Raw genomic sequence first — 25,726 nt, 5'->3', positions numbered from 1 at the left:
GCTGACTCTCAATGAGACTCCCCGGTAAAAGAATGGTTCAATATATAAATAAAAAATATACATTGTCAGTTACCAGTAGGCATTTTAATGACTTAATATTAAATTCACGACACATAATGACTTACAGTGTGGCTTCGAGATACGAAACACAAGTTTTCCAAGTAACGAGTAAGCAACATTTGCAAGATTTTCCATTATGCATATAATACAAAAGTAGTCACTTACCTTGCGTATAAGCATAGTCATCAGAGCCTGAGCTTGTACGTCTGGGCATTTGCTGAAACTGACTGCTAATATTCCCTGGTAGAGCTGAGATAGGTAAAATAGGTGCTGGAGCAGCACTGTGCTCCCCGTGGTCAACAATGTTGAGAAGCGACTCTGCTTCTGCCACTGGTGGTGAACTGGCTGGCCTTTGGGCCTGACCTCCAGGCGACACTTTGATTTTAAAGGTGTAGGCTGATTGACCTGGCTGAGGTGAGGAGGCTGGCCGAGGCCTTGCAGGGCCCTGGTGTTGCAGGTACAGGCCAGGGTGAAAGGCAGCTGGCCCTGGAGGTCCACTCAAAGCAATGCCCCTTGAAGGGGAGCTAGGCGAGGAGCTGTTGGCTATGTAAAGTGTTCCTTGGGGGTGAGAGGCGTGAACTGGTGAGTTACTGCGGGGACGTGGACCTTCCAAGGTAATCTCTATCTGGTTCTTGAGAGAGCTTTTTGTGTGGTAGGGTCTGTAAACAGTTTGTTGTTGCTGGGATTGTTGCTGGTGATGGTAGGGCATGCTGGGAACAGTTGGGGAGCTAATGGGAAGAAAGACATATTGCTGGTGCTGGGGTTGTGGCTGTGCCTGGGGCTGAGTTTGAACTTGATGCTGTGGGGAGCTATAAGGAGAGCCATATGTAGGAGTACTGTATGGGGACTGCTGATGCTGATAGACAGATGCACTTGAAGATGGCCAAGGAGCAGGCTGTGGGCTCTGGGAGGGCGAGGGTCGGATATACAAGGTGGTGTTCGAGGTGTTAGCATAATGTCCAGGTGGGATCTGCAGAGCTTGTGGGACATTGGGTATACTTTGAGAGAGCGTGACCGTTATAGGGTTCATGGTGTAACCTTGGACATGGGAGTATGTGGGCGACATGCCCTGCATCGTGGGTGGAGGAGTAGGAGTGCTCGCTGAGCGGCTCTGGTCATTCATAAAGAAAGGATTATATCCTGGGGAGGGGGCCATTGTAGCGGGGGCTGACAGTGGCTCTGGGTAGCTTGATCTCTGGGGCTCAATATGACTGTCACTGGTGCTGTGCACTAGAGAGCGTCCTATTCCTGCAGCTCCTCCATTTGCTTTATTTGCCTCTGATCCTGGGTAGCCCAGGCTAATGTGTAGCATGTGGTTTCGACTCAGCCGCCCTTCCTCTGGACTGTGATGAAAGTCCCCATACAGGTACCTATTACTCTCCTTAGCCAGGAGATGGCAGCACAGATCCAGATTGTTGTTGTTCTAAGACAGAAACCAAAGAGTCATGGGCATGCATTTTGGATCTCTGCCTTACATTGCAATTATTATTCCCTTTAAGTCAGTAAATATCAAGGAAAACCCCAAAAAATGCAAAATCAAGCTGATCAATATTAGTATCTCCACTAAAAAACAAGCTGAGAGACTTCTAGCTGCACAATGTGGTAAATGCACAATGACAAAATGTTACCAATCTAAAAACCTCTTTATATGTGTGTGTATTGTTGCAGCTGTTATTGTGTTGGATGGGTAAATACCTGCAGAAGGCACTGAGACACGACCCCTTCAGGGATCTCTGGAAAACGCTGTTTGAGGTCCTGCAGGATGTGGTAGTCGAGCTGAGAGCCTCCCTGCGCCATCCTGAGTCCACACAGAGAGTCAACGAGCCCACAGCAGCAGCAGCAGGGGTTTTGTCGTATCTCGTCTCATCCCCTGATGATGCAAAGATAACAGAGCAAAACTTAACTTAACTCTCACAACACGGAAATGATTAAACTAAAAACATTTAAAGAACTTATAATTTTCCCAAATGGCCTTCAAAATGCCCCATGTTTAATCAACGATTTTAGCCAACATTTAAGTTAAACAGTCAGTGTGATTTCATGCCAACTTGGGTTTGATTAGAAGCACTGTTTATTCATGGGGAAATCACTGGGAACTAAAGCTATTACCCAGTCACGAGTTAAAAACGTCAGTGATGTCCATTCAAATTAGTACTTAGGTGTTAGCAGAGTGTCAGTCTTCTGTTATTGTGTGTTTGGCCGTACTGTTGCGCCAAGCAACGACGACATCACATCGCTAACTAAAAAGCTAACTATCAACACCAGTTAGCTTTCGAACATCACTAAAACATCCAACCATGCAAAGTACAAGAGTACGTTAATATACAGTGACAACCATTGTGAGGCTGTGTGACGTTATATCTGACCGGTTTAGTGAAACAAATCCTTCCAAGAACTTTAAACAGGATTAAATCAATCAGACAAATGTCCAGCAGCTAACCCTGCTAGAGCTAACAGTGCTGTTGCTGCTCAGCTGTCACAAGGAAGAATTAGCAATTAGCCGTGCGGTTTAGCTCGTAGCTCTAGATAAAAACTTACCGTGTGGTAAGCATCTGCAGCGTGTCTCAGACCATAGCTGACACACGAATGCAAGACAGGATATTTGTTAAGTACTGCGTCGAGGTTTGTTTTGCGTTTATTATGCCTAAACAACTTGTAGTTTCGCATTCCAACGTCGGGCCCCCGCCGCGGAACTATTCACAAGCCATGTAGTTATCGCGAGAGTTTGTAGTTTGAGAGAGTCAAGTGCAGGCGTATTACCGCGAGAAAATCCAGGACTAGGAAGTTGTTGTTTGTCTCTGTCTGTCTCTCTCTCTCTTTCTCTCTCTCCTGTCTCTCCCTCTCTCTCTCTTTTTCTCTCTCTCTCTCTCCCTCTCTTTCCATATGGACTAAAATTATCTATTTATTCAGCTCTAAATATACCAGAAATGTAACAAATGTATGTATATATAGTATATAAGTATAGGTAAAAAATATATACATATTTACATAAACAAATCGAAACAATTTCCAATTTATCTTGAAAAGACTGAAACAAAAATTGTCAAAGGCCTATATGGGTTGTTATCACTGGGGGGCAGTAAAACATTTTGCCAACACAGGCACACTAGCAAAAGAAGATGTAGAAAAGTTTTCAACAATTCATAAAATATACAAGTACAGTACAAGTACTTTTTCTATTTCCCTCCAGCCAGTTAGGACAATAAAAACCCTAGTAAATTATAATTATCACTATTATTAGCAAACTAATTATGAGCAAGTGAAGTTTGTCATTTGAAACACTTTGTGTTGCTGTTCAAGCACCGTTTACATGTGTGGAGTCTCCTGCGTTGGTCTACACCTGTTCTCTGCTGGAGCTGCTTTTTCTTCCCATGACAGCTGAGAACTCAGTGGCCTGAGCCTGGGTATCATGACACTGCTTTCTCCTACTGTACAAGGCTTTCATTCGGTTCAGCTGAACTTTAGTTTAAGTTTATTACTAATGTATTTTCTAAGGAATATTACCCAACACAATAATTATCTCATCTGATTTTGAAAGACATTGTGTGTGCTTGAAATTTGATGCTGAAAAAAAAAATCTGTGTTAAAATTCAGATGGCACACATTTTGTTCCAAAGCAGAGATGCCATTAAAACTTGACATCTAATAACCACGTTAATAAATTGTAGGTGTTTTGTACATTTTTACAGGTAATGTTTTGTAGGAAATTAAGCATCAGCGTTTTCCTGGAAAAACAATAGCGTCTTCGACTGGCTGTAGTCGAAGGTGTGGACAGGTGGTCTCAAAGTGACATGCTGAGCTTGACTTTAAAGCTTCTGTATGGGGTGTGAGGCTATACCACCACAGAAATATTCATAGGGGAGTCAGGGCGAGCTGCAGCAGCTGAGACAGATGACCAGGCAGCCCGTGCCCTGTGTGACTCAGGTCGGCTGTCCCAGAAGCCATGATAAGTTGCCACAGCTGTGGTGCTATTTAAAGCAGTCTCCTTGTTGTCCCTGACGTCCTGCAGGACAGGAAGACAAAAGTCCTGTTCCCTGACAGTTCACAGTTCACACAATCACAGACGTAACAGTACTTTACACTCAAACGTTACTTTTTTTGGTTACTGAAGTGGCAAAATTACTGAATCAATGTAAGTCTGTGATTGGTTGTTGTACGTTTCCCAAAAGCCTTAGTAGCTCCAATCGGACAGACTGCTTATAACACAGCCATCAAACTCTGGTACGTCAGGTGTCAAACACATAGAAACAAGACTAAATAAACACTTTTGTTCTTCTTCTTCTTTGCTTGTAAAATTCTTAGAACAGCCTGTTTGTCTCGTGAGTCATCAGTTGTGCATTTGAAGTATGATTTGACAGTAGTGAGGTTTTTCATTTCCATCAAAGCCCACTAAGAGTCTCCCACTATCTTTAACAGGGAGACCACAGTTGTGGAAAATGGACGGGTGTTTGGGTCTTTGATTAAAGCCATGAGCTCAATGGACTCATTGCATTGCATAGCACAATGACAAAGACGTCTAGGTTAACACATTATCTCAGCTCTGGGGAAGCTGGAATCCCTCTTAACAGATAGGTGGGGAATTCAGGCTCTATCAGACAGGCACGCTGATAGTGATAAAGCATGTTGTCATGCTACCAGACTATAACAGCAAAGAGTATCTTAAAGAGTAATGTGCCACGTTGACACATTTATCGTGTTATTACCATGTACCTAATGATGCTGATGCTACTGTGTAAGAGGTCAATCAAGAAAGCGTTACAACGATATTATTTCCCGGTCAAGTAAGAAAAAAAAACGTGCTGCCCCGTGTGAGGCTCGAACTCACGACCTTCAGATTATGAGACTGACGCGCTGCCTACTGCGCCAACGAGGCCTGACAAACACAACCTCAACCACCTTGTATATTATCTGTATACACAAAAAACGTGGTTCTGACTTGTGTGCGTTCACGATTCACAAACAAAAACACGATTGTGGTTTAAAAGTTACAATTACTCATCTGTCTGTTTATCTACACGTCTGTTAGTAGCATTTCCGGGTCAATTCGACTATATTACCTCAGTAACTGCACTACAGGTTATAAACACATCCCATTCACAGCATTAATACAAATAAAACACCCATAAGTCCCACTGTTATCAAACACAGTAACATAGATACATTTGTGTGCGCGCGCGCGCGTGACGACAGCTGAACTTGCAGAAGGCAGTATCGGGTAAAAGTAACGCTACTTTTATGGAAACGTTGCATTGACTGACGCACACACACACACACACACACACGACCAGCAGCCAGTGGAGCTGTTGCACCGCTGCTCTCAGCTCGGACTGTTCCTCTCATTCACAGTTTTAATTCTCTTGTTATTTCTTTTCCAACGGATTACACATATCTTTTTTTTTAATATTTATTTTTACAATCGTCATCGGAGGATCGATCCAACAGGTAAACAAACTTTGTCGGTAAAATAAGTTAGCAAGGGTAAATATGTAATGTAAATATGTATATAATATAGTGAATATAATATGCGCACATTTAAACTAATTGTGATAATTAGTGAATATAATATGCGCACATTTAAATAATAGCAAATTATTGTTTCATTAGTTGCACTTCTTACACACAAATTATAACAATGTGTGCAAAGTGTAATAAACTTTTATTCTGATGATTTTCGATATAATTATAGATAAATACGTTGACCATCCATTTACTAACGTGATACATTTGAGTTTTAATTGAATGCAAAGCATAAATGAAAACTCTTTAACACTTTGTACGACACTGTAAGGGTTTCAGAGACAGTCCTGACGTGTAGTGCCAGCTGAGTACAGAAATAGCACTTCAACCAGTCAAAACTAAAGCGTTTCCTTCAAATGAAATAGTTTAAGAAAACGAACTTATTAGGCTTAAAAAAACACTATTATACTTTAACCATAATCCCTGTGATAATGGCACCTTATTTTCAAGTAGAATAAGGTGATTATTTTAACAGGTTTGTTTGAAAATGTGGATCCACTAATAATAATAATCTATTCCCCATTTCTGAAGCCTGAAAAAAAGAACAAACAAAAAAAGTGGTTTAGCTACTATAAATTTATGGTTTTAACTTTGATAATAAATTATAAGATAATGATTGCTTGTATTCATTTTTTATTACATTAACCAACAAGTTACGGGGGAAGTAATAATAACACTGAGTCATACATTGCTGGCCAACACAGAGAAGAACAATGTAACAAGTCATCATCAAAAAACTGAAGGCCAATGTAAACAACAATGCATATGTTGAAGTGAATATAACCATAAATTAAGCATTATTAGATTTTATGAATATTAAAGGATATATTCATATTTATTTAGTTTGTATCGATTTTTAACCAATTCACGAATCATATGTATATAGTTTCTGCCTATTCTTATATCAATTTCCTACCAAACAACTTTGTATCGATTTTTAACCAATTCACGATGCATCCTTACATCCCAGGAAAGTCCCAGGAAATAACAAAAAGTTATTTTGTATTAATAGTAAGTAGCTAGCATGGTATAGCATTCAATAAAGTAACTCAAAACTGATCTCAACTAATGGTAAATATTTGGAAATGGAAAAAAAATTAGACTCAAAACAAACCAAGATTTACATCTAAGATCAGAATTTGAAATCATCATTGAATTTGAAATCCCTTTACAAACATTACAACCTAACTGTATATACTGTAATGATAACCAGCGTACTGCCGTTGACTGCTGTTATGACTCATGTTTTTGAATGTGTTTAAAAACCATGTAAGAGACAGTAGGAAACATTCACCTCGACACAGATTTCAGACTAATTCAAATCTCAGAAGGACACTGATAAACAGCAGCAGGTCCAGTGTTGCCAATCACACTACCCACCATTCATCCAGTTGTCTGGCTCTTTGTCTGGCCATTTTGTGAAGGGTCTGAGGGGCGACATGTGGGTGCCAACTTGAGCTCTGTGTCACTGCCTACCACTCATCAGAAATAGCTGTGATCACATGTCCACAAGTGGGCTATAAATAGGGGTCAGCAACTTCCTTTGCCCTCTTTCTCAACAAGTGGAAGTGGGGCCTCACTTTTAAATCTGAATCTGACGTCAAGACGTGCCTGTAGCACATCCAAGTGATTGGGTGAGTTCAGGAAGAAAAAAAAACAAAACACAAAATTATTGATTAATAATTAGAAAAAGAATAAGAATTCAAGTATTGCTTAATTTATAGTGGATATAAACGTGAGTTCAAATTTCTCAAATTTGACCTACAAAATTATTAGTAGCCATAGTGCATAAAAGTTAAAGAAAAAAAAACTGACATATAAGAGTTTTTGTTCTTCTTGGTCCACAGTGAATTCAGTGATCAATCAATAACAGTGTTCGATCAGCTTGACACCAGAGCAAAGATGAACAGTTTTTATATGTACCAAATAATTTACAATTTTTCAATATGATCTGTAGCTCCGACATTGCTAAAACATTATCTAAATATTTGTAAAAATGTGTTATTCAACTGAAGTTAGAGATGATATGAACATTTTCGGCGTACCATTTGTTAAACTGGTCTAATAATTAGTTCAGCACAACAGCCAAATTCTGTATTTTCTGTATTCTTGTATTTTTATTTACAGTTGATCTTTTTTCCAGAGCTTGTTTGTCAACTCACACTGTGGCACAAACATGACGGAGGTGGCACAGGTGGCAGCAGTTGCTGTCCAGGACATTGACAGTGTCACAGACGACAATGAACAGTCCATGAGTAACACAGAAAACAGGGAGGACGATGCCACACTGGAGGAGGAAGTGGAACATGACGAAGAAGAAGACGAGACTGAGGAGATGAGTGATACGACGTCACAGGACAAGGACAAATATGGCTGCCACAACACTGATGCTGCATCTAATGAGACCAAGAAGCCACACATAAATGGTGTGGAGCACAAAGAAAAAGACGCAGCTAAGACAGAAAGTTCAGAAGCATTTAATGGTCAGGAAAATGAAAAACATGGGGAGGAAGATCAAGAAGAATCAAATGAAATAAATGACCAGAATATATCTGACCTGGCACTGAAAAAAGAGGTGAGGCTGAAATGTCAGACGCCGTGTGTATTAAATAGTGATATCACTCTGATACTTAAAGTCAACTATTTCTATTTCTATTGTTTTTTGGCTATCCTACCAAAGAAACTTTTACGATCCAGAAAACATGTAGCCAGGAGCTACGTGCCCAAGCTGAACAAAGAAAAAGGCGATGTGGGGAACAAGTTTGAGATCATGCAGAAGGCTAGGGAGGAGCGCAGTCGGCAGAGGAACAAGGACGAGCAGCAGAAGAGGAAAGAGCAGTATATCAAGGAGAGGGAGTGGAATCGCAGGAAGCAGCAGGTCAAAGATTGAAAAGTCCACTAACATCTGCCTGTGACCTGCATGCAAAGTGAAGCATGACCCAGTGTGTGAGTGACAATTAACTATCACACAATAGTTCTAAATCATACAGTTATCCAGAACTAAAAGGACGGCAGCAGAAATATATGCAGACGACTAGGAAAGTTCTGACTAGGAAAGAGAGAGAGAATAGCAACAGCAGTAAATGCACTTGTTCTATTACTAGGATTCCATGAGCAGCACAGTATAAAAAATCACTCTAGTAGGCACTAATATCACACTTTGAAATCTCTTTTTTTTAAATGTAAAACATTAGATTGAGAAAAATTGTAAATATATACAGTAACACTATATTTCCTTTAATCCCTAATCACAGTTATGTTTTCCTAATTCTGGTCTAATGAAGATGATATAGTGTTTAATAATTTTGAAGATGTTGTTTCAGTGTTTCACAGATGAAACTACTGACTGTAGGGGATTCTCTGTGGGAAAATGAATGCAGTGATAGGGTTTTACGTGAGTGGATTATCAGCGCCACAAAACAACCTTTCTGTGGACTTCCATCATATTGCTGGCCAGGCTTAGACACCTACGCTCACCTCCTGTGTGTGGTGCAACACCATGAGCCAATCACAGGCTAACCTTCAGGTCACATGACGGACCTATTAGCAGGGATTAAGCCCTTGTTCTTGCTGTGACCAGCGTGGTCCCAGAGTGACCGAGGAGATGATCCAGGCTAAACTGTGTCCTTATCGCACTCCCTTTCTGATCTGCCACAGATTAAAGAACTACTCGCCTCCAGTGATGAAGAAGAAGAGGTGAAACCAACAAAGGTGGAAAAATCCTACGTCCCCAAAATTACAGGTAAGACACACAAAGAAAGGTTTCAGGAAACAAGGTATTCTGAGAGACAGACTGAAGCCTTGTGTCCTCCTCAGGTAGTGTAAAGGGGAAGTTTGCAGAAATGGAAAAACAAAGGCAGGAAGGAGAAAGGAAGAGGATGGAAGGAGAGAGGAAGAAAAGAGAAGCACAAGACAACATGGAAAAAGCCAAGATTAAGAAAGAACTGGCTCAGAAAGCAGCACAGGTGAGTGATGGACATTTACAGAGGGCAGACTGACCACGAGGGGAGACTGTGGTCGTGACGTACTGGTCAACTGTATATAATGATTCAGATAATCCTCAGCTGCCCCCCAGATAAGTTATTTTGGCTGGCATTTGAGATCCAAACAGTTGGCAGAGGACGGAAATGAAATCAGAAATAGAACTGTTGACACGACCAATGTGTGAACTCATGGTAAACTTGTCCTGATTCCATCGCATGAGCTCGGACGTTACAGATGTTTAAGGCCATGCACATAAACCTTACTGTGTATGAATGGTGACTCTAGTAATATATGTATCTGGTGTCAACCTTAGTAATTTTATTATAGTAATTTACTTTTCTTTAAGAGAGGCAATTTATCAGATCAACAATAAGAAAGAAAAAATAGAATATATAAATACAATTCACATACTTTGTCAGATATGTTAGTAAATTGAAACACCTCCACCTACTTCCTCTAAAGAAGGCTGGGACAAAAATATTTGATCTGATAAATATATATTTAAAAATGTGTTATTAATCATTTTTAATATTTAACAAACAGAAAAATGTTTATTAATCTTCATCTGAAACTGTCTTTAACCTGAAGTAACGGCACAGTGAAAATAAGGGTCAACGACTGAACCAGAGCCGCCAGGTGTAGACAGCATATGACTGGCAACTGTTTCCCACAGCACAGTGTGACCAAATTAGCCCCAGACCCCTTACTGTGACTGAATTAGACTCTGCTATCTTAAGCTGACACCCATTCCTCTCAACTACTGCAAACGCTAACATTAGGCTAACAAAGATCTGGATGGGAGCATGTGTGTGACTCTATACCTGTTGGCTGTGCATTTATAGAACACTGACCTGGATTGGTCGTTGTCCCCACTACAGTATCCACATGAATGGAACACGGTGTTAGTAACAGCAATTGTTATTTCCTTATTTGGATCAATACCTTATCAAATTCATCTTTAGGATGGAGACGAGTCGATCCTTGTACGTGTGGTTCCAACTAAGTCATCACGAACTCCAGGCAAAATCAAGATGAACTTTGAAGACATTGAGAAGAATCGTGAGGAAGAAATAAGAAAGGCGGCAGAAGAGGAGAAAAAGCAGCGGTACAATGAAAACAAACGCTCCTTCCGAGAAGCCAAACGGCACTCCGTTGTACATCAGGTACAAATGTTACGTCCTACGTGTTTATATTTTTATAATGTTATGCTTTTACCAATAAGATGTTATTCATATCATGTACCTCATGTTTGACAGGACGAGGAGGAGAAGCCCTCAGAGATCATGTTTGACATCAGGACGAGGAGGAGAAGCCCTCAGAGAAGGTGCTGGTGACTCCTGGAAAGTTGAAGATGACGTTTGAGGAGGCAGAGAAGGAGAGGCAGGAGCAGAGGAAGAAACTGGCAGAGGAGGAGGCCAAACGAAGACTGAAAGAGGAGAAAAAAGCCTTTGAGGAGGCCAGGCTAGAAATGGTGGGCAAAAAAAAAAAAAGTGAATGGAGCGTTGAATATTCAATACACAGTTATAAAATACACCATTGTTACTCTATTTTTAATGACTAATGAAAACAATTTACTAGTCTATAATGTTGATGTATTATACTGTACTGTATTGTACAGTATTTTATTTTATTGTATTATATGAAGAGTTTTTCTGCTTTGTCTACGTTTAATCAGGGAGAAGAAGAAGAGGACGACACTCAGACATCTCAAGAAGACAAGGAGGAAGTCCGACCTGGAAAACTGAGGCTTAGCTTTGAAGAGCTGGAGAGGCAAAGAGTTGAAGGAGTGCGCAAAAAAGCAGAGGAAGAGGCTAAGAGACGGATGGAGGAGGAGAGGAGAGCCTTCGCCAAAGCCAGGAAGAGCATGGTGAGTAGACTGGAGCAGTCTATTCAAATAGACTGTGGTTCTCAAACATTTTTGGCTGCGCAACACCTTCTACAAAAACCTCCAGTGTTAATGTCTAACTTGTGATGAGTGTGTTGGCGTACTGAAAACATTCACTGCTTTTCAATACATTCAAATCGTTCTTGAAATTCCTGTTAGTAAAACACAAACCACTTCATCTGCGGTCCTCAGTGTCCCTCGTTGTGTTTTGACTCAGCTGGTAGATGAGGACGACGAGGTGCTGATGGCCTTGTTGAACCTGGAGGGCAGTGAACCCGGGAAGATATGTGCCAGTTTTGAGGAGCTGGAACGGCAGAGAAGAGAGGAAGAGCAGAAGAAAGCAGAGGAGGAGGCCAAGAAGAGACTGGAAGAGGAGAAGAGACTCTTTGCGGAGGCTCGTAAGAGTATGGTGAGTGAACATCATCCAGTCAGAGATAAAAAAAAAAAAAACAGCAACAGAAAATGTGATGTTATTGTCTAAGCCTCTGCTGCTTTTCTACTGCTGAGATTCATCATCTGAATCATGATGGAACTAACTTTGATCTAACAGTCACATATATTATTGGGTTCTAAATACAGGTGGCTGAACAAAAATTGTATATTTTATGTTATTATTATTTGGGCTCAAACTGTGCACCTGTATTGCTATTTCTTTGTCCAAATTATTTCTTTAAGAGCCCTGGCCTGGATCAGGAAGGGTCTGCCTATGGAGATGAAACAGTAAGATATTTTTGATTCCAGATGTACAGTTAAGTAAAACACATCATCTCCAGATATTGTGTTCTTAAATGTGTTGTATAAGATCAGTTTTATTCATATGCAATATTAATGGCTGCTGCTGCTTATGCTGCTTTTTGTAAAAAATGATTTTCTTGTTGGTGGGTGTAGCTGATTAAGATTGTAAAGCCTGATAATTCTTTCTCATAAAAAACCTAGGTAGATGAGGAGGACGAGGGAATGGTTAGGAGCGAGTCTCAGGAAGCGTTGCACCCCAGGAAACTGGAAATCAACTTTGAGGAGCTGCTGAAAGAGAAACAGGAAGCTGAGAGACAACGTAAGGCTGAGGAACGCAAGAAGAAACTGGAGAAAGAGAAGCAGGAATTTGAACAACTAAGACAAGAGATGGGTGAGGTCAGTCCAGAGCGGTCGTTTAAGACGTCAACAAATATTTTTAAACGGCAAATCCAGTTGCTTTTTCATCACAGCATGGACATAAATTTGTCTCTTTATCACAGGAGGAAATAAATGAAAGCTCTGATCTTGTGAGCACGGAGTATGAAGAGCTTACCAAGCTCAAGAGAACTGGCTCCATCCAGGCCAAAAACCTCAAGACCAAGTTTGAGAAGATTAAGCAGCTGACGGAAGAAGAAATTCAGAAAAAGATAGAGATGGAAAGAGCCAGACGGAAAGCCATTGATGATGAAATTAAAGAGAGAGAGGCTGAGAGGTTCCTGGAGGTGAATATTTGAATAATACTAATCAGGTTTCTCACATTCGCCACTAAAATGCCACTGTAACTTCCCGTAGTTTTACATTTGTAAGTTGCTGTTTTTCAGGAGGATGAAGAAGGAGGAGCCACTGCAGTTAAGGTTGAGGAGTCACCATTCAAACAGAAGGTAGACATGAAGGCTCGGTTTGAGCAGATGGCCAAAGCCAGAGAAGAGGAGGAAAGGAGGAGAATAGAGGAGCAGAAACTACAGAGGATGCAATTTGAGCAGCAGGAAATTGATGCAGCACTCCAGAAAGTAAATCTTTCACACTCATGACCACAAAGCATGTTTAAAAGGTAACTATGAGACCGGCGAGGTCATATGATTCATTTTGTTCATTCTTCTGCAGAAGGAGGATGACGGGGATGATGAGAGCAGCATCATCAACGGCTCAGCGGCCTATGAAGATGAGGAAGATCATGCCAGGTCTGGGGCTCCGTGGTTCAAAAAGCCACTTAAGAATCAGTCGGTGGTGGACTCGGAGCCGGTGCGCTTCACTGTTAAAATAACCGGGGAGCCAAAGCCTGAGGTGACCTGGTGGTTTGAGGGAGAGATGCTCCAGGATTGTGAGGACTATCAGTACATAGAGAGAGGAGAGACATACTGTCTCTACCTGCCTGAGACCTTCCCTGAGGATGAGGGAGAGTACATGTGCAAGGCTGTGAACAGCAGAGGCACAGCAGCCAGTACCTGCATCCTCACAATAGAGAGTAAGGCCACCATGGTTTGACTGCATGCCTGCACGCTTTCAGCATCTCTCTGTGAAGTGGATCGCATGTTCCTCTTCCCTGTGAACTTTGGCTGAGCAGTGGATTGTGGGTAACGCCTCATCTTTTTATCCTTTTGCAGCTTACGACTACTGATGTCCTTCCTCCTTCTGGAAACTTTCCCTGTTGTCTCTCAGTCCATTTGTAAAACGTTGTCCCTCGTGGTCATGGTAAGGTCAAACAGCAGAGGGAAGAGAATAGCAGTATGCTTTGCATTCCTAAGGGAGGGACACACAAATACACACTCACACAGCAACACACACACACACACATAGCAAGATGATGTTTACTTGTTACCCATTCATGAACCTACGCTCCATGTTGAAGTAGGATGATGATACTTTTGCCAAAATTGTTTTTAGAATATTTGCACCCATGCCAACGGTTCCTCAAAGATTCAGAAGTACTGTGTGCTGTAAATATCCAACTGTACAACCCTATTCATCACTTACTTTACTGTTGATGCAGTGAATAAACCCCAGTGCTTCTCTCTGCAGATATTAAAGAGCTATATACATTTTTCCGTACTTGGTTTTGGTTACTTCTACTGCACAAAAGCCTCATCAAGTTATTCACAACAACTGTTACTGGCTAATAACTCAGTCATCTTTGTGTGGAGTAGAAAGAGGGTGTGTATGGGGCAAAGAATTTGAATTTCTACCCGCCCTAACCTCAAGGTAACATGAAGAAGAATTTGATTTTTTTTTTTTTAGTTGCAGTATATTAAAAAATCATGTGATGGAGGTAATATTTTGTGGTTTGATAATATAAGAAAATGTAGGCTAGTTTGATTATTTGTCATAAAAATGTTTTAATAAAATAAAGAAAAATAGACCACACAACTACCTGTCTATCTGTCTGTCAGTCTGTCTTGATGATAATTATTGGATTCTGGTAAACATGTATCACATGGACACACACATGCATCTACAAACACACATCTTTGACTCCAAAGGAATCCCAGTGTGAAGAACATCTACAGTAATGTCGGTTCTTATAGAACATACTGTACCTCTTAGTGCAACATCTTCTGACACTGCAGTTTGTGTGAAGTGAATATGATCCCACACTGGTGAGTGAAAGGGTCTGAATGTCTGAAAGATAAAACTGGGGATAGCTTAAGTAGAAGTGTCAGAAAGTGAAACTGACACGGAATATAATTAGGACCAAGACATGAGTAGTGATGAATCGGTTATATAAGTCGTGATGAATTGGGTCTAAATAAAAAAGCTGATAGAACGTCACGAACAGGATTCGAACCTGTGCGGGGAAACCCCATTGGATTTCGAGTCCAACGCCTTAAACCTCTCGGCCACCGTGACTTCCGCCAACAACGTTCCTATCTCTCACTTTAACCCTAAGTCAATGTGTGCCTTACGTTTTCTTTTTTGTAATCGAAATAGTACAACTTGACGTTAAATACTATGTATCCCTGTAAAAATATACGAATAGCTTGTTTCTCCAGATGTTAAAATCAAAAACATGTGTCATGTTTATTTAGGGAATTGAAGATCTTTGTAAAAGCTTTCCTGACGATTACAACAAAGGTTTATTGTAAAAGCTTTCCTGACGATTACAACGTCAACATTATCCTTTCGGTGTCTGTTTGGAATAAAAAATGAAAGATTGCACAGTAAGTCTTATTCTGAAGGCTGATACATACGAAGCAAGAATGTAGTAGTCGTTCCGCTGGTGGACACGGTTGTTTTTATTATTCGGTAGAAACGACAGTTTGTTTTATTCGATAAAACAAACTGCCATTTCTACCGTGCTGTCGAGATTGAGTTATTCTCCCGGAGTTGGCACTTTATTTCTCGGTAAGTATAAATTGTTGTGGATAATGGTTGCCGTGAAACTACGAATTTATTTAATATACAAATACATCGTGTTAATCTGGCTAAACTTTCAAAACATTTGAATGTATGGACCAAATGAAGAGCGCTGTATACTCACTGTTAAGTAACTTTAAAAGCACATCGTGTTAACATAAAATAAAAGTTCTTGTTAATATAAAATAATCTTACTTTTGAAAGAGAAAGGTTAATGCATCTGTATTTCACCCATATATCTGTAAGACTCTTGAAAAACGCCTCTTAAAACCAGCCAATCAAAATGAGCCATCCTTGGTTGCTTGACAACGAGTCAGCCAATCAGCATGCTGTTTTGGTTTGCAGCAGTAGCGTGTTTCTGGCTTCAGGAGCTGCTCCTGTGTTTTGAAGAAAAACTGCAACTGAAAGCGGTAGGTTTCTCTTAATAAGACAATGTACTACAGTTGTTTTGTAAACGGGAAAAGGTTTGACTTTTCTAATGCTCTGCCTGGTTATTCTGGATGAAGTTGAATGTTTTACAGCAGCAAACGCGGTGTATGGTGTAACGTGAGGGTCATTAATTACACGATTATTACAGTTTATTAACGTCATCTTAGTTGGTTTTTAGTGGAGGTTTTTGTGTGTATTTCCATTGTGTTTCTATTCCAACTACACAGAGTTCAGCTTTGGAGTAAGCTAAATTAAATCACCTAAATTCATATTTTAAATAAATCATAAAATATCTTTAACATTTTCCCCCCACACTAATGTGCAGTTTTCCTGAACATAAACACTAACCCCACAAAATTTAAATTTATTTGTATTTATAGTAGACTTCACAGTGTGGCTAGTGAGCAGCAGCAAACTTTACTACTGGTTGTGAAAGCAGCAGCAGCAGCAGTAATTCTAGTAGCAGTACAACCACTAAAAACAGGTAACTGATAAAGTTTCTTTATCTGGATTATTTTATTTTTTCTTTTGTTTTCCTTTCTACTGTAAGAGCTTTTGTCTTAAATAAACTACAAACCTAATAAGTAACGTTTGACCAGACACTGAATTTCAGGTTAGGATTTTGCACCTGAACGTCTTTGCCTTTAAGCTATGAAGTTGCAGGACTGCCATCTGTCTCACCACCCTGATTACATTTCACTGAGAAGAAAAGGTGTGTGTGTGTGACCTGAAGTAGTGAGTCACACCTATCTCTGTGACTAAAACAATGTGAAAGTGATTTATTACCTTTTTTTTAAAAAATATGAAAGGAAGAAAAGATTACGTGTAGATGAGAGAGAGAAAATACACCTTGTCTGGGATTTGTCTGATCAGCTAATGACAAAAGACTAAAATACTGTCCTGGTCCAACTATGTCACCTGGTGTCTGCAGAACTTTGACAGAGAGAAGGAACAACATAAACATAGCAGACACTGTTGAAGACTAATAATTGTTTTACTCTGAAGTTACGTTTCACACTGTGAAACGTAGCTCAGGTAATGAAGTTGCTGCCCATCCCCCATTGCTGCAGTTGCTCTGTAATCCAGGCTGCGTCGAATGAGCACTGTTAATCTGACCTTGTATTTTAGGAACAGACTGCAAATGTGGATTCTGTGTGTGTCTTAGTGTGTGCTTCACACGTGGTAGATGATCCAGGCACGTAGCGTGAAGGCAGCACTGCAACGATGCCGGAGTCTTCTGTGGGTGAGTTTTTACCATCAGAGTATGTTGTGTTTGTTTAACTGTGTGCTGTATCTGGAGCATAGTATCACAGTTGTCTGCTTCCAGTTCTTTTTAGTTCAGTCTAACTGCTCTATTTATAACAGTGTGAATAATGACGTACTGTTACATAAACCAACACGTCTGTTGAACTTACTCTGAATTATTCACTGTTTATGGTTTGTCTTTAACCAGAAAAAGGCATTTAAGAATTTAAACAAATATTTCTTCCTCCCTCCGTCAAAGTCAAGGACGTTTACAGCAGCTCTGCTGAATGTAGAACGTCCCCCCTGAGGCAGATTTACCAATCATCGCTGCTGCTGCACAGAAACTCCTGCATGTTTGGATCTTTCTGCACAGAGACAAATGTGCAACAGTGTGCATTACACATCAACCAGGTGAGTGACCTCACTTCAACAGTAGGTTCAAAATCATCATTCTAATGCATGTGCAGTACGAGGGCAATGCAGTCAGCTGGGTGCAATGAGGCAACTTCAACACAGGGTTATCAACACAGGGTTCGCAACCCCTATGGTGTCTGCTTGGGTACTGCACGTTTTTGCTTGATAAGGCATTTTTTCACAAATATTCCACATGTTTTAAATAGAAACACGAATATATCTACCTGTATACTATATTTGATCTAATGATGATAGACATTTTATGTACATCACATCTTGAGAAATGACTGTGGAAAAAGCTTCAAATATGAAAATGATAATGAAATTTTTCATTGCTCATTTCTGACCATGACTGAAAAGTGTAACACATACAATATTTTAAAAATATATATTTAATGGTTAATAAAGCGCAAATCTAAAAAAAAATCTTACCACAACAACCATTAAATATTTAAAAACTACATATTTAATGGTTAATAAAGTGCAAATCTAAAAAAAAAAAAAAAAAAAAATCTTACCACAACAACCATTTATACTTTTAAAAAATTATACTTGTACTCTTGTTTGTACAGGAGCTGGCATCTCTTGGCCTCCAACCCGTTTGTGCACCGTCCGTCAGCTGCTCAGAGCTCAACGCTGTAGCTGTGTTAAACTGCATGTATGAACTGATTCAACGTCATCACAAAGTTGTCAGAACCCTAGAAAACCTGGAATTAGAGCAGCATAAGCTAAACAGCAACGCAGCCGTTCTGCAGCTCGCTAGCACCAGGCTAAAGGTACAAACCAACTCTACAAACTTTTAACTTGTGTTTGGTTCATTTCACATTTTTGATCTTTGTACTGAAACCACGTTTTTGTAGGAAGAGCTTGAAGTTTCCAAAAGAGAAAACATAGGTCTTGTGGAAAAAGAGCGGCAGCTGCAGGTCCAGGTGAAAAGTCTACAGAACCGCGTCAGAAATGAAAAGGAGGAGGTACGTCCTGTGTCAAATCATCCTGGTGTTTGGATAATAACACAATATTTTAAACATTTTGTCACTTTTCACTTTTACTCCTGTCAGGTGCAAAAACTTCAGAACATCATTGCAAGTCGGGCGAGTCAGTACAACCATGAGATGAAGAGAAAGGAAAGAGAATTCTACAAACTCAAAGAACGTCTCAATCAACTTCTGGTTGACAAAAAAGACAAGAAACAAAGTGATTTTTAAAATCCTGTTGTTCTGTGTCTGTGTTTTTTGCTCAAATGTGTTCCATAGTTTCAATGTTAGTTTATATAAAGTCCAAAAAATTAATCCAGACTATTTTGTAAAGTGAATAAAGAATAACACTTTTTTTCATTCTACCTCACACATACCACAGACCAGGTGTTTCACATCTTTCTTTTGCCCACGCCTTAACTTCTATTTCTCTGTCATTGTTTCTTGCAGCTATTGATGTATTGAACAACATTGGTAGAGCGGACGGAAAGAGAAGCCTTTGGAAAACTGACAAGACTGAAGCAAAGTATTTGAAAGACACTGAAGAACATCTTTGACACTAAAAATTGAAAAAGATATTATTTCATCTTACTAAATGAAAGCATACATTTGAATTTATGTAATTTATTTATGTCTCCTGTGCTATTTTTAAGACATGAAGGAGAGATGTACAAAACTCTGCTGAGTGACTACGACAGCCGCCAGAGGGCGCTGGTGCTGGAAAATGCAGAACTGAGAAAAGTGTTGCAGCAAATGAAAAAGGAAATTGTGTCTCTTTTAGTGTCAAGCAAACTAAAGCTAACAGGGGACAAACAAGAAGAAACCACCACACAGGTAAGACAAGATGGTTTTTTTCCGTTTCCTCTCAGTTACAAGTGAGCAATTTACCAACATAAAAAGATATCCACTAGGTGGCAGCAATGATTTACAGCCGTCTGTAAAGCACAGACATGAGTGTGGCAGAAAACAGAAAAATATGGTTTGCTCTATGATCTGCTTGGTTCTGCTGCTTATAAGATTAAGACTAAATGTTCTTTATTTGGTTTAGGCTGATTTAGAGGAAGAAGACAGTCAGGAGGGAACAGAGCTGTTTTGTGTCCATGCTCGAGAGCAGCTGACCAACAGTATCCGCCTACAGTGGAGAAGACTCAAGAGTCACGTGGAAAGACTGGACAGCCAAGGTAGACTACAACAACGTTCATGTTTGAACCTTCACACTCTCTCAATGAGAATATAGAAAAAAGTCACATGTAACTAAAGGAAACCCGATTCATTCATTCATTCGCGTTGAGATATGAAGTGAACTTTAAAGCTTTCAAGGCCTATGTCCTTGAAAAACAGAATAAATGAAGCGATCACTGACATAAAAATATTGAAATAATATTGCCAGCAAAACATTTCAAATCAATAAATAATTGACATCTGTATTGAAACCACCAGGGGGAAAAATCAGGTGAATATTATCTAGTTTTATATTAAATTATTTTGATGTTTGTGTGCAGCATTTCTGGCCCAAATGGATAAGAGTCAGAACTCTGTGGTTGCTGGAGGAGATCACGAGGAGGAGATGAACAGACTGAGGCTGGAGATCCGGCAGTGCAAGGACTTTATACAAACACAACAACAGCTGCTGCAGGCAAGAAATCTGACGTCTATATCTTTTCATGCACATTATTTTTCCACAGTGGTTAGTTGAGTAGTTTTAATAGGTTACTTACCAGACACAGGGATCAAATCATTTTCCAAAGAGACAAGTGAGAGAAAATAAAAAACCAAATGAACCAAATGGTACCATTTACCTGTGTATTTGCAGCAGCAGTTCAGCTCCCCGTGTGACTCCCTGCTGAGTGACTGCTACAGGTCCCAGGAGAAAGAGCGTCTCAGAGGAGAGTGGAAGAACCTGGAGGAACAGAGGAAGAGCTTTGAGAGGGAGAGAAGGAACTTTACAGAGGCGGCCATAAGACTGAGCCAAGAGGTGATAAACCAAACAAATATGGACAAAAGAAAATGATGGATGAAGAGAAAGTCTTCATCAAAGTCATTTTTGTTTTATTTTTAAGTCAACAGGTTCATTTTTGTTTTATTTTTAAGTCAACAATTAAATGAAAAATGTTTTGCCAAGTCCATTTTGTTGATTCCTGTTTTTCTAATGACTAATATCTGCTGTGATTGACAGAGGCAGGCCTTTGAAGAGGATCGTGCCACGTGGCTCAAACACCAGTTTTTAAATTTGAGTCCATTTCCTGATACTAAACCACCAAAATCTAAAAGTGCCTTCTTGATATGTAAGTGCTCAAATAGTCTGACTGAAAAGGAAAACCTTGGCCTTTGAAAGAGTGATCATTTACCTACGTTTTCATTCTGTTTTAACAGCAGACACAGAGGCTGGAGCGACGTCATCTCCAGAAAAGATCGTGAGGAGCCCGGCGAACACAGCCTCCCCCACGCACGACCTCTGGAACTCAGAAAACAGGTGATTTAGGATTCAAAATATTTCTAATGTATAATTGGAATATTTAATACCATGAATTAGTTAATAGACAAAGTGTTCTTGTAAATTGTGTTTTTCAGCCTGTATGAAAACGGCAGAAACAAAGTCACTCAGGAAGAGAACAGCTCTGTGTGACATGGAGTCAAACTTGGTCTTTTTCCTTTTTTGTAACTTCATCTTCAAATATACACACACTACACATACACTAGCTTGTATCTAACTACAGTTCTGACTGTTGTTTTGAACATCAACAAAACGTTTCTTCCTCTGATGCTGCAGTAGAAACGTTGTCTAAAATGATCTTTTAAAACTTCAATGTATTTTTAAAGGTATCATTAACAACAAGTTTCTCATTTAAAGGGTGGATGTGGATGTAATTTATATTATGCTGATATTATTTATTACAGTAGGTTTCGTTCTTTGTACTTTCTTTATAGTTTATAAAGTAGCGATAATCTCGGGACTAAAGACTAAATAATAAGAATGTATATGTTTGGCTGTTAATTCAATGTGATAAAGGAATTTAAATGATGTCATTAGTGCAAAGTGCAAAAAGAAAAAATACTATTCAATATGAATTTTGCTTTTGTCATTTTCCAGAGTAAAAAATAGCTTAAATACAATGATGAATTAAAATATGTTTATTTTGTGCTGTTTAAAGGTGTCAGAGTGAATGTACTTTCTTTTCATTTTTATTTTCTTTCCCTTGTTTTAATTCACATTTTATTTTTAGTATTCCATGCATCAGCAGTGTTTCTCAAACATTGGGTTGTGACCCATAACTGGCTCTGAAGAGATAATTTAGCTATGCTGCACAAATTGCAGAACACAAGCTGAACATAAACTGAAAAGCTCTTCCACTGAATAGAAACTAAAACATCAAGCAGGTCTCTTTGTGGAATATAGTATGTGTACTACTATGACAGGCTTTTAATTGTACATTTACTGCTAAAGAGTATTTTCTTCTAATCTAAATAAAAACTTATCTGTTCAGTCTTGTTGTCTTGTTTCCTTCTCCAGGCAGTTAATATGTCTGTTCAGGTCTTACTGGGTTTTTTGGGTTTTTTTTTTTTGCCAGTTCTAAACAAATGGCACAACTGAACTCTTTTGGTTGCAGAGGGAAATATGTAGGATCTGGTTTTCATGTGCTACAATATTAACAGACCAGAAGAACTGAAAAGAGCATCTTATTTCAGTGTTCATTAAACATCATCACCTGATTATGGTTCAAATCCATCAACATTCCTCTTTCAATGACACTGACACCAACATATACACAGGAACACATTTGTTCTACAAAGAACGGTTCTTTATAGAAATGGACAGAACACCTTCCTGTGTCTAAGAAATTCATATTTACTGTAAACAAATTAAAGTCTAGAGATGAGTGCAGCACAAATTTAATTTGGACATTCGTGAAAAAATTCAGTTATTTTTCAAACTTTAAATTTTGATGCTTTAACCAACCTACTTACTCCCATCTTATTTTTAAAAACCATAGTTAGCCTTAACTTTCCTTCTAGCTGAAGTCCGTGATTGTGTCTCTCGGTTTCCCCTCACCTTAACATCGTCGAGGCTAATGTTTAGTCTCCGTTGTTCATCCTATGACAAATCGATACTTGAATTTCCAGAAGTTTCTAAATAAATCTGTCTTTGAATGTTCGTGTCTGATCTTCCATGTCTGCTGAGGCTTCTTTATAAATGTTTCAGGTCACAGTATTCCAAGTTCGTCCAGACATTATTACACGACGACAATAAAAGACAAGGACAGCAGTAATAGCGGTTTCTGACAGGACAGACACACAGACAGTCTCTTCGTTTGTACCTCTACATTTAAAAAGAACGACTCTTCTGTCCCGTAGTTTGAAGCTAACCTGTTAGCTCCGGCGTCCAGACGTTATCACACGACGACAATAAAAAACAAGGACAGCAGTAATAGCGGTTTCTGACAGGACAGACACACAGACAGTCTCTTCGTTTGTACCTCTACATTTAAAAACAACGACTCTTCTGTCCCGTAGTTTGAAGCTAACCTTTTAGCTCCGGCGTTAGCTTCACTTGTCGCCCTCTGTTTGAACCGGAAGTCCAGTTTGGAGAAATGTTTCCGTCTGAAGTGTTTGTTGACTCCAGTTGGAGAGCACCTGTCAGTTCACGTACGACCCCTTGAGGTGAGGCGGAATGCTGTTTGCCTCCCCGGGTAAGCGTCAGTTTGTTTTGGATCTCGCGGTCAGAAGTGAGGCACACACCCGGGATTTCTGCCCTGTATTTGGTTGCGAAATATTCGGCGATTTTTTTAAATATAAAATGTGTAGAGTCATACTGAAAATGCATCTTTAACACAGATCAGTGGAAAATATTTATTTTATGTTCTTTTTTCTTTTTTATCGTGTATGTACCCAGTTACATCAGTTATTGATGCAGTTGAGATGTTGTCTCTGAAATATTGATAAAAAAGAACAGATAATCCACTATACTTGTGAAAGCGCTTACACTTTTGTTCTTTGTGTTTAGCCCTAGAGCTGTGGATAAGAATCCTATTCATGAATTTTTTTTTTTTATCAACACTAACTCAAATGAGAACCCTCTCTAAACCCAGTTTCTACATTTCAGCTTGACATGAAACAAAGAACCACAGTTCAAATAAAACCCTAGCATTCTGCAAGTTAGACATTTGACACATTGGACGTTTTCACAGTTACCATTTATTTTTATTTTTTATTTTTTAGTGTTCGTACACAGAAGTGAGCAAATCAAGTGTCATTAAACACACTGCGCTGTGCATGTGCAGGCCAGGTGAGCCTCTGTAGTCTCCCTCAGGTCCACACTGTCGTCAAAGATGTTGTGATGTTGTCGTTCCTGAGTGACCGCAGAATCTGAAGCAGAGCAGTTGAGAAAATTATTTTTACTCCTCACGCACTTCACTTCATCACCTAGATCAGGGATTCCCAAATGGAAGGCAAGGCCGCTCACAGTTGGCTTATTACGACACATTTAAATGTTAGGGGAAAACATCAGGAATTACAGTGTTTCATATAAAGCGTGGAGAAGTTTTGAAGGGGGGCTCGACAAAAGGTGACAGACTCACCTGCAGGCAGGCAGTGGAAGCCAACAGTCACAGCTGTGGTCTTCACTGGTAGGCAGCCGGGCAGACAGCGCAGCACGGGTTCAACAGAATAACATTTGGACTCATGTCCGTGGATATTGACCTGTTTCTCCAGCTGCACAGACTCAAGCTTCAGATGGCACTCTGAAAGAGGAGTTCAGGAAATCATCAGTCGGACAAAACCATCAAGAGAACCAGGATTTCACAGTAAATGTGTTGTCTCACCAGAGGTGTCTCTGCAACTCTCTGAAGGCAGAACCCAGGAATGAGCATAGCTGACAGCGTTCTTGGTCAGTCGTCCACTAGGGGTCCGGAACTCCTGTCTCACTTCCCCATCAGCCTTTCCACATAGACCGCAGGTCTTTCCTCTCATCCAGTCTGCAATTCTAATCTGTGAGACAAAGATATACGTTTGTGGGGTTTTTTTTCATGCAATCAAACAAAATGTCAGATTTTCAATTTTTCCTATTTTTATTACAGAAACACAATTATTGAATATTAATTATTAAGATTGTCACATCCTTACCTTCCATGAGTTCCTGTCAAAGAAAACCTCAGGGAGACCGTGAGTGTGGTCAAGCACTGAAATTCCTTCACTATTTAATTTGATCTGGATTTTAGCTGCAAGGTGAAACAAATGTGATTATGTAATGCACAGAAGTGATACAAGACTAGTTTAACTAGTTAATAGTTATGTAGTGAGAAAAAAAACTTTACATCTATTTAGTTGACATTTAAGGTTTGTTTGTGTAGTGAATGCATATAAGAACCTGAGGGATGCTGGTATGGCAGGTTCTCAAGGGGTATTTCCCTTCCATTGACCTTCACAGCCACCTGATTGTCCTTTGTGTAAAGGTCAATATCACTACGAGATCACAAAAATAAAAATGAAAAAATTTGTTGTGTCAACTTATGCTTGTAGAAGATTTTAGTATTTTTAAAGGATTTTAAAGACTCACATATCAGCAATCTTCACGTTGACATGGTTCTGGTCCAGGTGATCCTTCTTCAGAAGAACCATGAATTTCAGCTCATCGGTGCAATCCTGAGCCAGGACTTGGTAGCAGGACAGAGGACCGACATTCTTGTACCTCCTGTTGTTGAATGTGGTCACTGTGTCTCCAGAAAAGCTACATTCAGCTGTTAGATGAAAAACAACAGGTTTTAGCCAGTTATTAAAAAACAACAACAACAACTACCAAATAAATACTGTCAACCGCTCGAGTCAGAACCTGCAGCAGCCGCGGTCAGCAGGGAGTGTGCTCTATTAACAAGATTGGAGGGAGACCCTCGAACTCAGGGAGTGGCAGCGCCATGGGGAGATGCAGAGACATCTTGTAGACAATACGCTGCAGAGAGAGCACTTGTCATTATTACAGCTATAAATTCCTGGAGCAGTGTCCTTAGAAGAATCTGAATACTTTGTCATACCATTGGTGTTTTCCAAATGAGGTCAATAATTCTGTCAGATGTCGCTACCACAGTCAGCGAGAGCTGCTCTGGGCTTTTTTCGTCCTTTCCTTGAATGAAATCAGCCA

General features: G+C 39.7%; 4 protein-coding genes and 2 non-coding genes across 15 annotated transcripts in view; 2 read left to right on the top strand and 4 right to left on the bottom strand.

Annotated features, from left to right (window-relative positions):
• tab3 (TGF-beta activated kinase 1 (MAP3K7) binding protein 3) overlaps positions 1-2,794 on the bottom strand; it is a 6,782-nt gene extending 3,988 nt beyond the window's left edge. For both annotated transcript variants that reach the window (XR_003052956.1, XM_008328696.3), the window contains exons 1-3: positions 2,599-2,794; positions 1,756-1,930; positions 226-1,483 (exon numbers count right to left, since the gene is read on the bottom strand). Coding sequence is in view for 1 of the 2 variants with exons in the window: in XM_008328696.3 (XP_008326918.1) it covers positions 226-1,483; positions 1,756-1,857 (1,360 nt within the window). In the remaining variant the exon portion in view is untranslated. The remainder of the gene's footprint in view (positions 1-225; positions 1,484-1,755; positions 1,931-2,598) is intronic.
• A 2,066-nt stretch (positions 2,795-4,860) lies between these two features.
• Positions 4,861-4,933, bottom strand: trnam-cau (transfer RNA methionine (anticodon CAU)). Its single transcript has one exon. It is a non-coding gene; the product is annotated as a tRNA-Met (tRNA).
• A 376-nt stretch (positions 4,934-5,309) lies between these two features.
• nexn (nexilin (F actin binding protein)) lies at positions 5,310-14,212 on the top strand. Of its 6 annotated transcripts, XM_008328724.2 has the most exons (15): positions 5,310-5,502; positions 7,721-8,152; positions 8,258-8,455; positions 9,235-9,319; positions 9,394-9,542; positions 10,524-10,724; positions 10,859-11,032; positions 11,237-11,428; positions 11,664-11,855; positions 12,122-12,166; positions 12,383-12,577; positions 12,682-12,903; positions 13,003-13,191; positions 13,286-13,646; positions 13,786-14,212. In XM_008328724.2, the coding sequence occupies exons 2-15, from the start codon at positions 7,754-7,756 to the stop codon at positions 13,797-13,799; spliced, it is 2,616 nt and encodes an 871-aa protein (XP_008326946.1). In that variant the 5' UTR covers positions 5,310-5,502; positions 7,721-7,753; the 3' UTR covers positions 13,800-14,212. The 6 variants fall into 6 exon arrangements, with proteins under 6 accessions (XP_008326946.1, XP_008326930.1, XP_024920962.1 ...); XM_008328708.3 differs by having other exon boundaries at positions 13,286-14,212; XM_008328716.3 differs by having other exon boundaries at positions 5,312-5,502; positions 7,705-8,152; positions 13,286-14,212.
• Positions 14,213-14,942: 730 nt separating this feature from the next.
• trnas-cga (transfer RNA serine (anticodon CGA)) lies at positions 14,943-15,025 on the bottom strand. The gene has a single exon. It is a non-coding gene; the product is annotated as a tRNA-Ser (tRNA).
• A 257-nt stretch (positions 15,026-15,282) lies between these two features.
• On the top strand, positions 15,283-22,078 carry LOC103392308 (afadin- and alpha-actinin-binding protein). Of its 4 annotated transcripts, none has more exons than XM_025065136.1 (14): positions 15,283-15,942; positions 17,127-17,204; positions 17,466-17,617; positions 18,193-18,396; positions 18,481-18,591; positions 18,679-18,814; positions 19,045-19,120; positions 19,170-19,428; positions 19,643-19,775; positions 20,097-20,230; positions 20,408-20,569; positions 20,771-20,879; positions 20,968-21,067; positions 21,166-22,078. In XM_025065136.1, exons 2-14 carry the CDS (start codon positions 17,186-17,188, stop codon positions 21,218-21,220), a joined length of 1,650 nt encoding a protein of 549 aa, XP_024920904.1. In that variant the 5' UTR covers positions 15,283-15,942; positions 17,127-17,185; the 3' UTR covers positions 21,221-22,078. The 4 variants fall into 4 exon arrangements, with proteins under 4 accessions (XP_024920904.1, XP_024920901.1, XP_024920900.1 ...); XM_025065133.1 differs by having other exon boundaries at positions 17,090-17,204; XM_025065132.1 differs by lacking the exon at positions 15,283-15,942 and having other exon boundaries at positions 16,783-17,204.
• A 1,480-nt stretch (positions 22,079-23,558) lies between these two features.
• Positions 23,559-25,726, bottom strand: part of LOC103392840 (vitellogenin-1-like) — a gene marked incomplete at its 5' end in the record, with an annotated part of 8,440 nt that continues 6,272 nt past the window's right edge. Inside the window, 9 exon segments of the mRNA XM_025053432.1 lie at positions 23,559-23,958; positions 24,171-24,332; positions 24,414-24,579; positions 24,715-24,809; positions 24,959-25,053; positions 25,148-25,328; positions 25,421-25,465; positions 25,468-25,537; positions 25,620-25,726. Of these exon segments, the coding sequence (XP_024909200.1) occupies positions 23,846-23,958; positions 24,171-24,332; positions 24,414-24,579; positions 24,715-24,809; positions 24,959-25,053; positions 25,148-25,328; positions 25,421-25,465; positions 25,468-25,537; positions 25,620-25,726 (1,034 nt within the window).

This window comes from Cynoglossus semilaevis, chromosome 2, assembly GCF_000523025.1.
Source record: "Cynoglossus semilaevis isolate Cse_v1.0 chromosome 2, Cse_v1.0, whole genome shotgun sequence".
Classification (NCBI taxonomy): Eukaryota; Metazoa; Chordata; class Actinopteri; order Pleuronectiformes; family Cynoglossidae; genus Cynoglossus; species Cynoglossus semilaevis.
This window is presented reverse-complemented; position numbering and strand designations above follow the sequence as displayed.

Excerpts from the sequence above, each read along its gene's own strand:
- nexn (XM_008328708.3), top strand. The coding sequence starts at position 7,754 with ATGACGGAGGTGGCACAGGTGGCAGCAGTTGCTGTCCAGGACATTGAC. Across the intron at positions 11,429-11,663 it reads CCAAAGCCAGGAAGAGCATG|CTGGTAGATGAGGACGACGA; the intron begins GTGAGTAGACTG and ends GTTTTGACTCAG. Across the intron at positions 12,904-13,002 it reads AGGCTGAGAGGTTCCTGGAG|GAGGATGAAGAAGGAGGAGC; the intron begins GTGAATATTTGA and ends GCTGTTTTTCAG.
- LOC103392308 (XM_025065136.1), top strand. Across the intron at positions 18,592-18,678 it reads TCAGAAATGAAAAGGAGGAG|GTGCAAAAACTTCAGAACAT; the intron begins GTACGTCCTGTG and ends TACTCCTGTCAG. Across the intron at positions 20,880-20,967 it reads TAAAAGTGCCTTCTTGATAT|CAGACACAGAGGCTGGAGCG; the intron begins GTAAGTGCTCAA and ends CTGTTTTAACAG.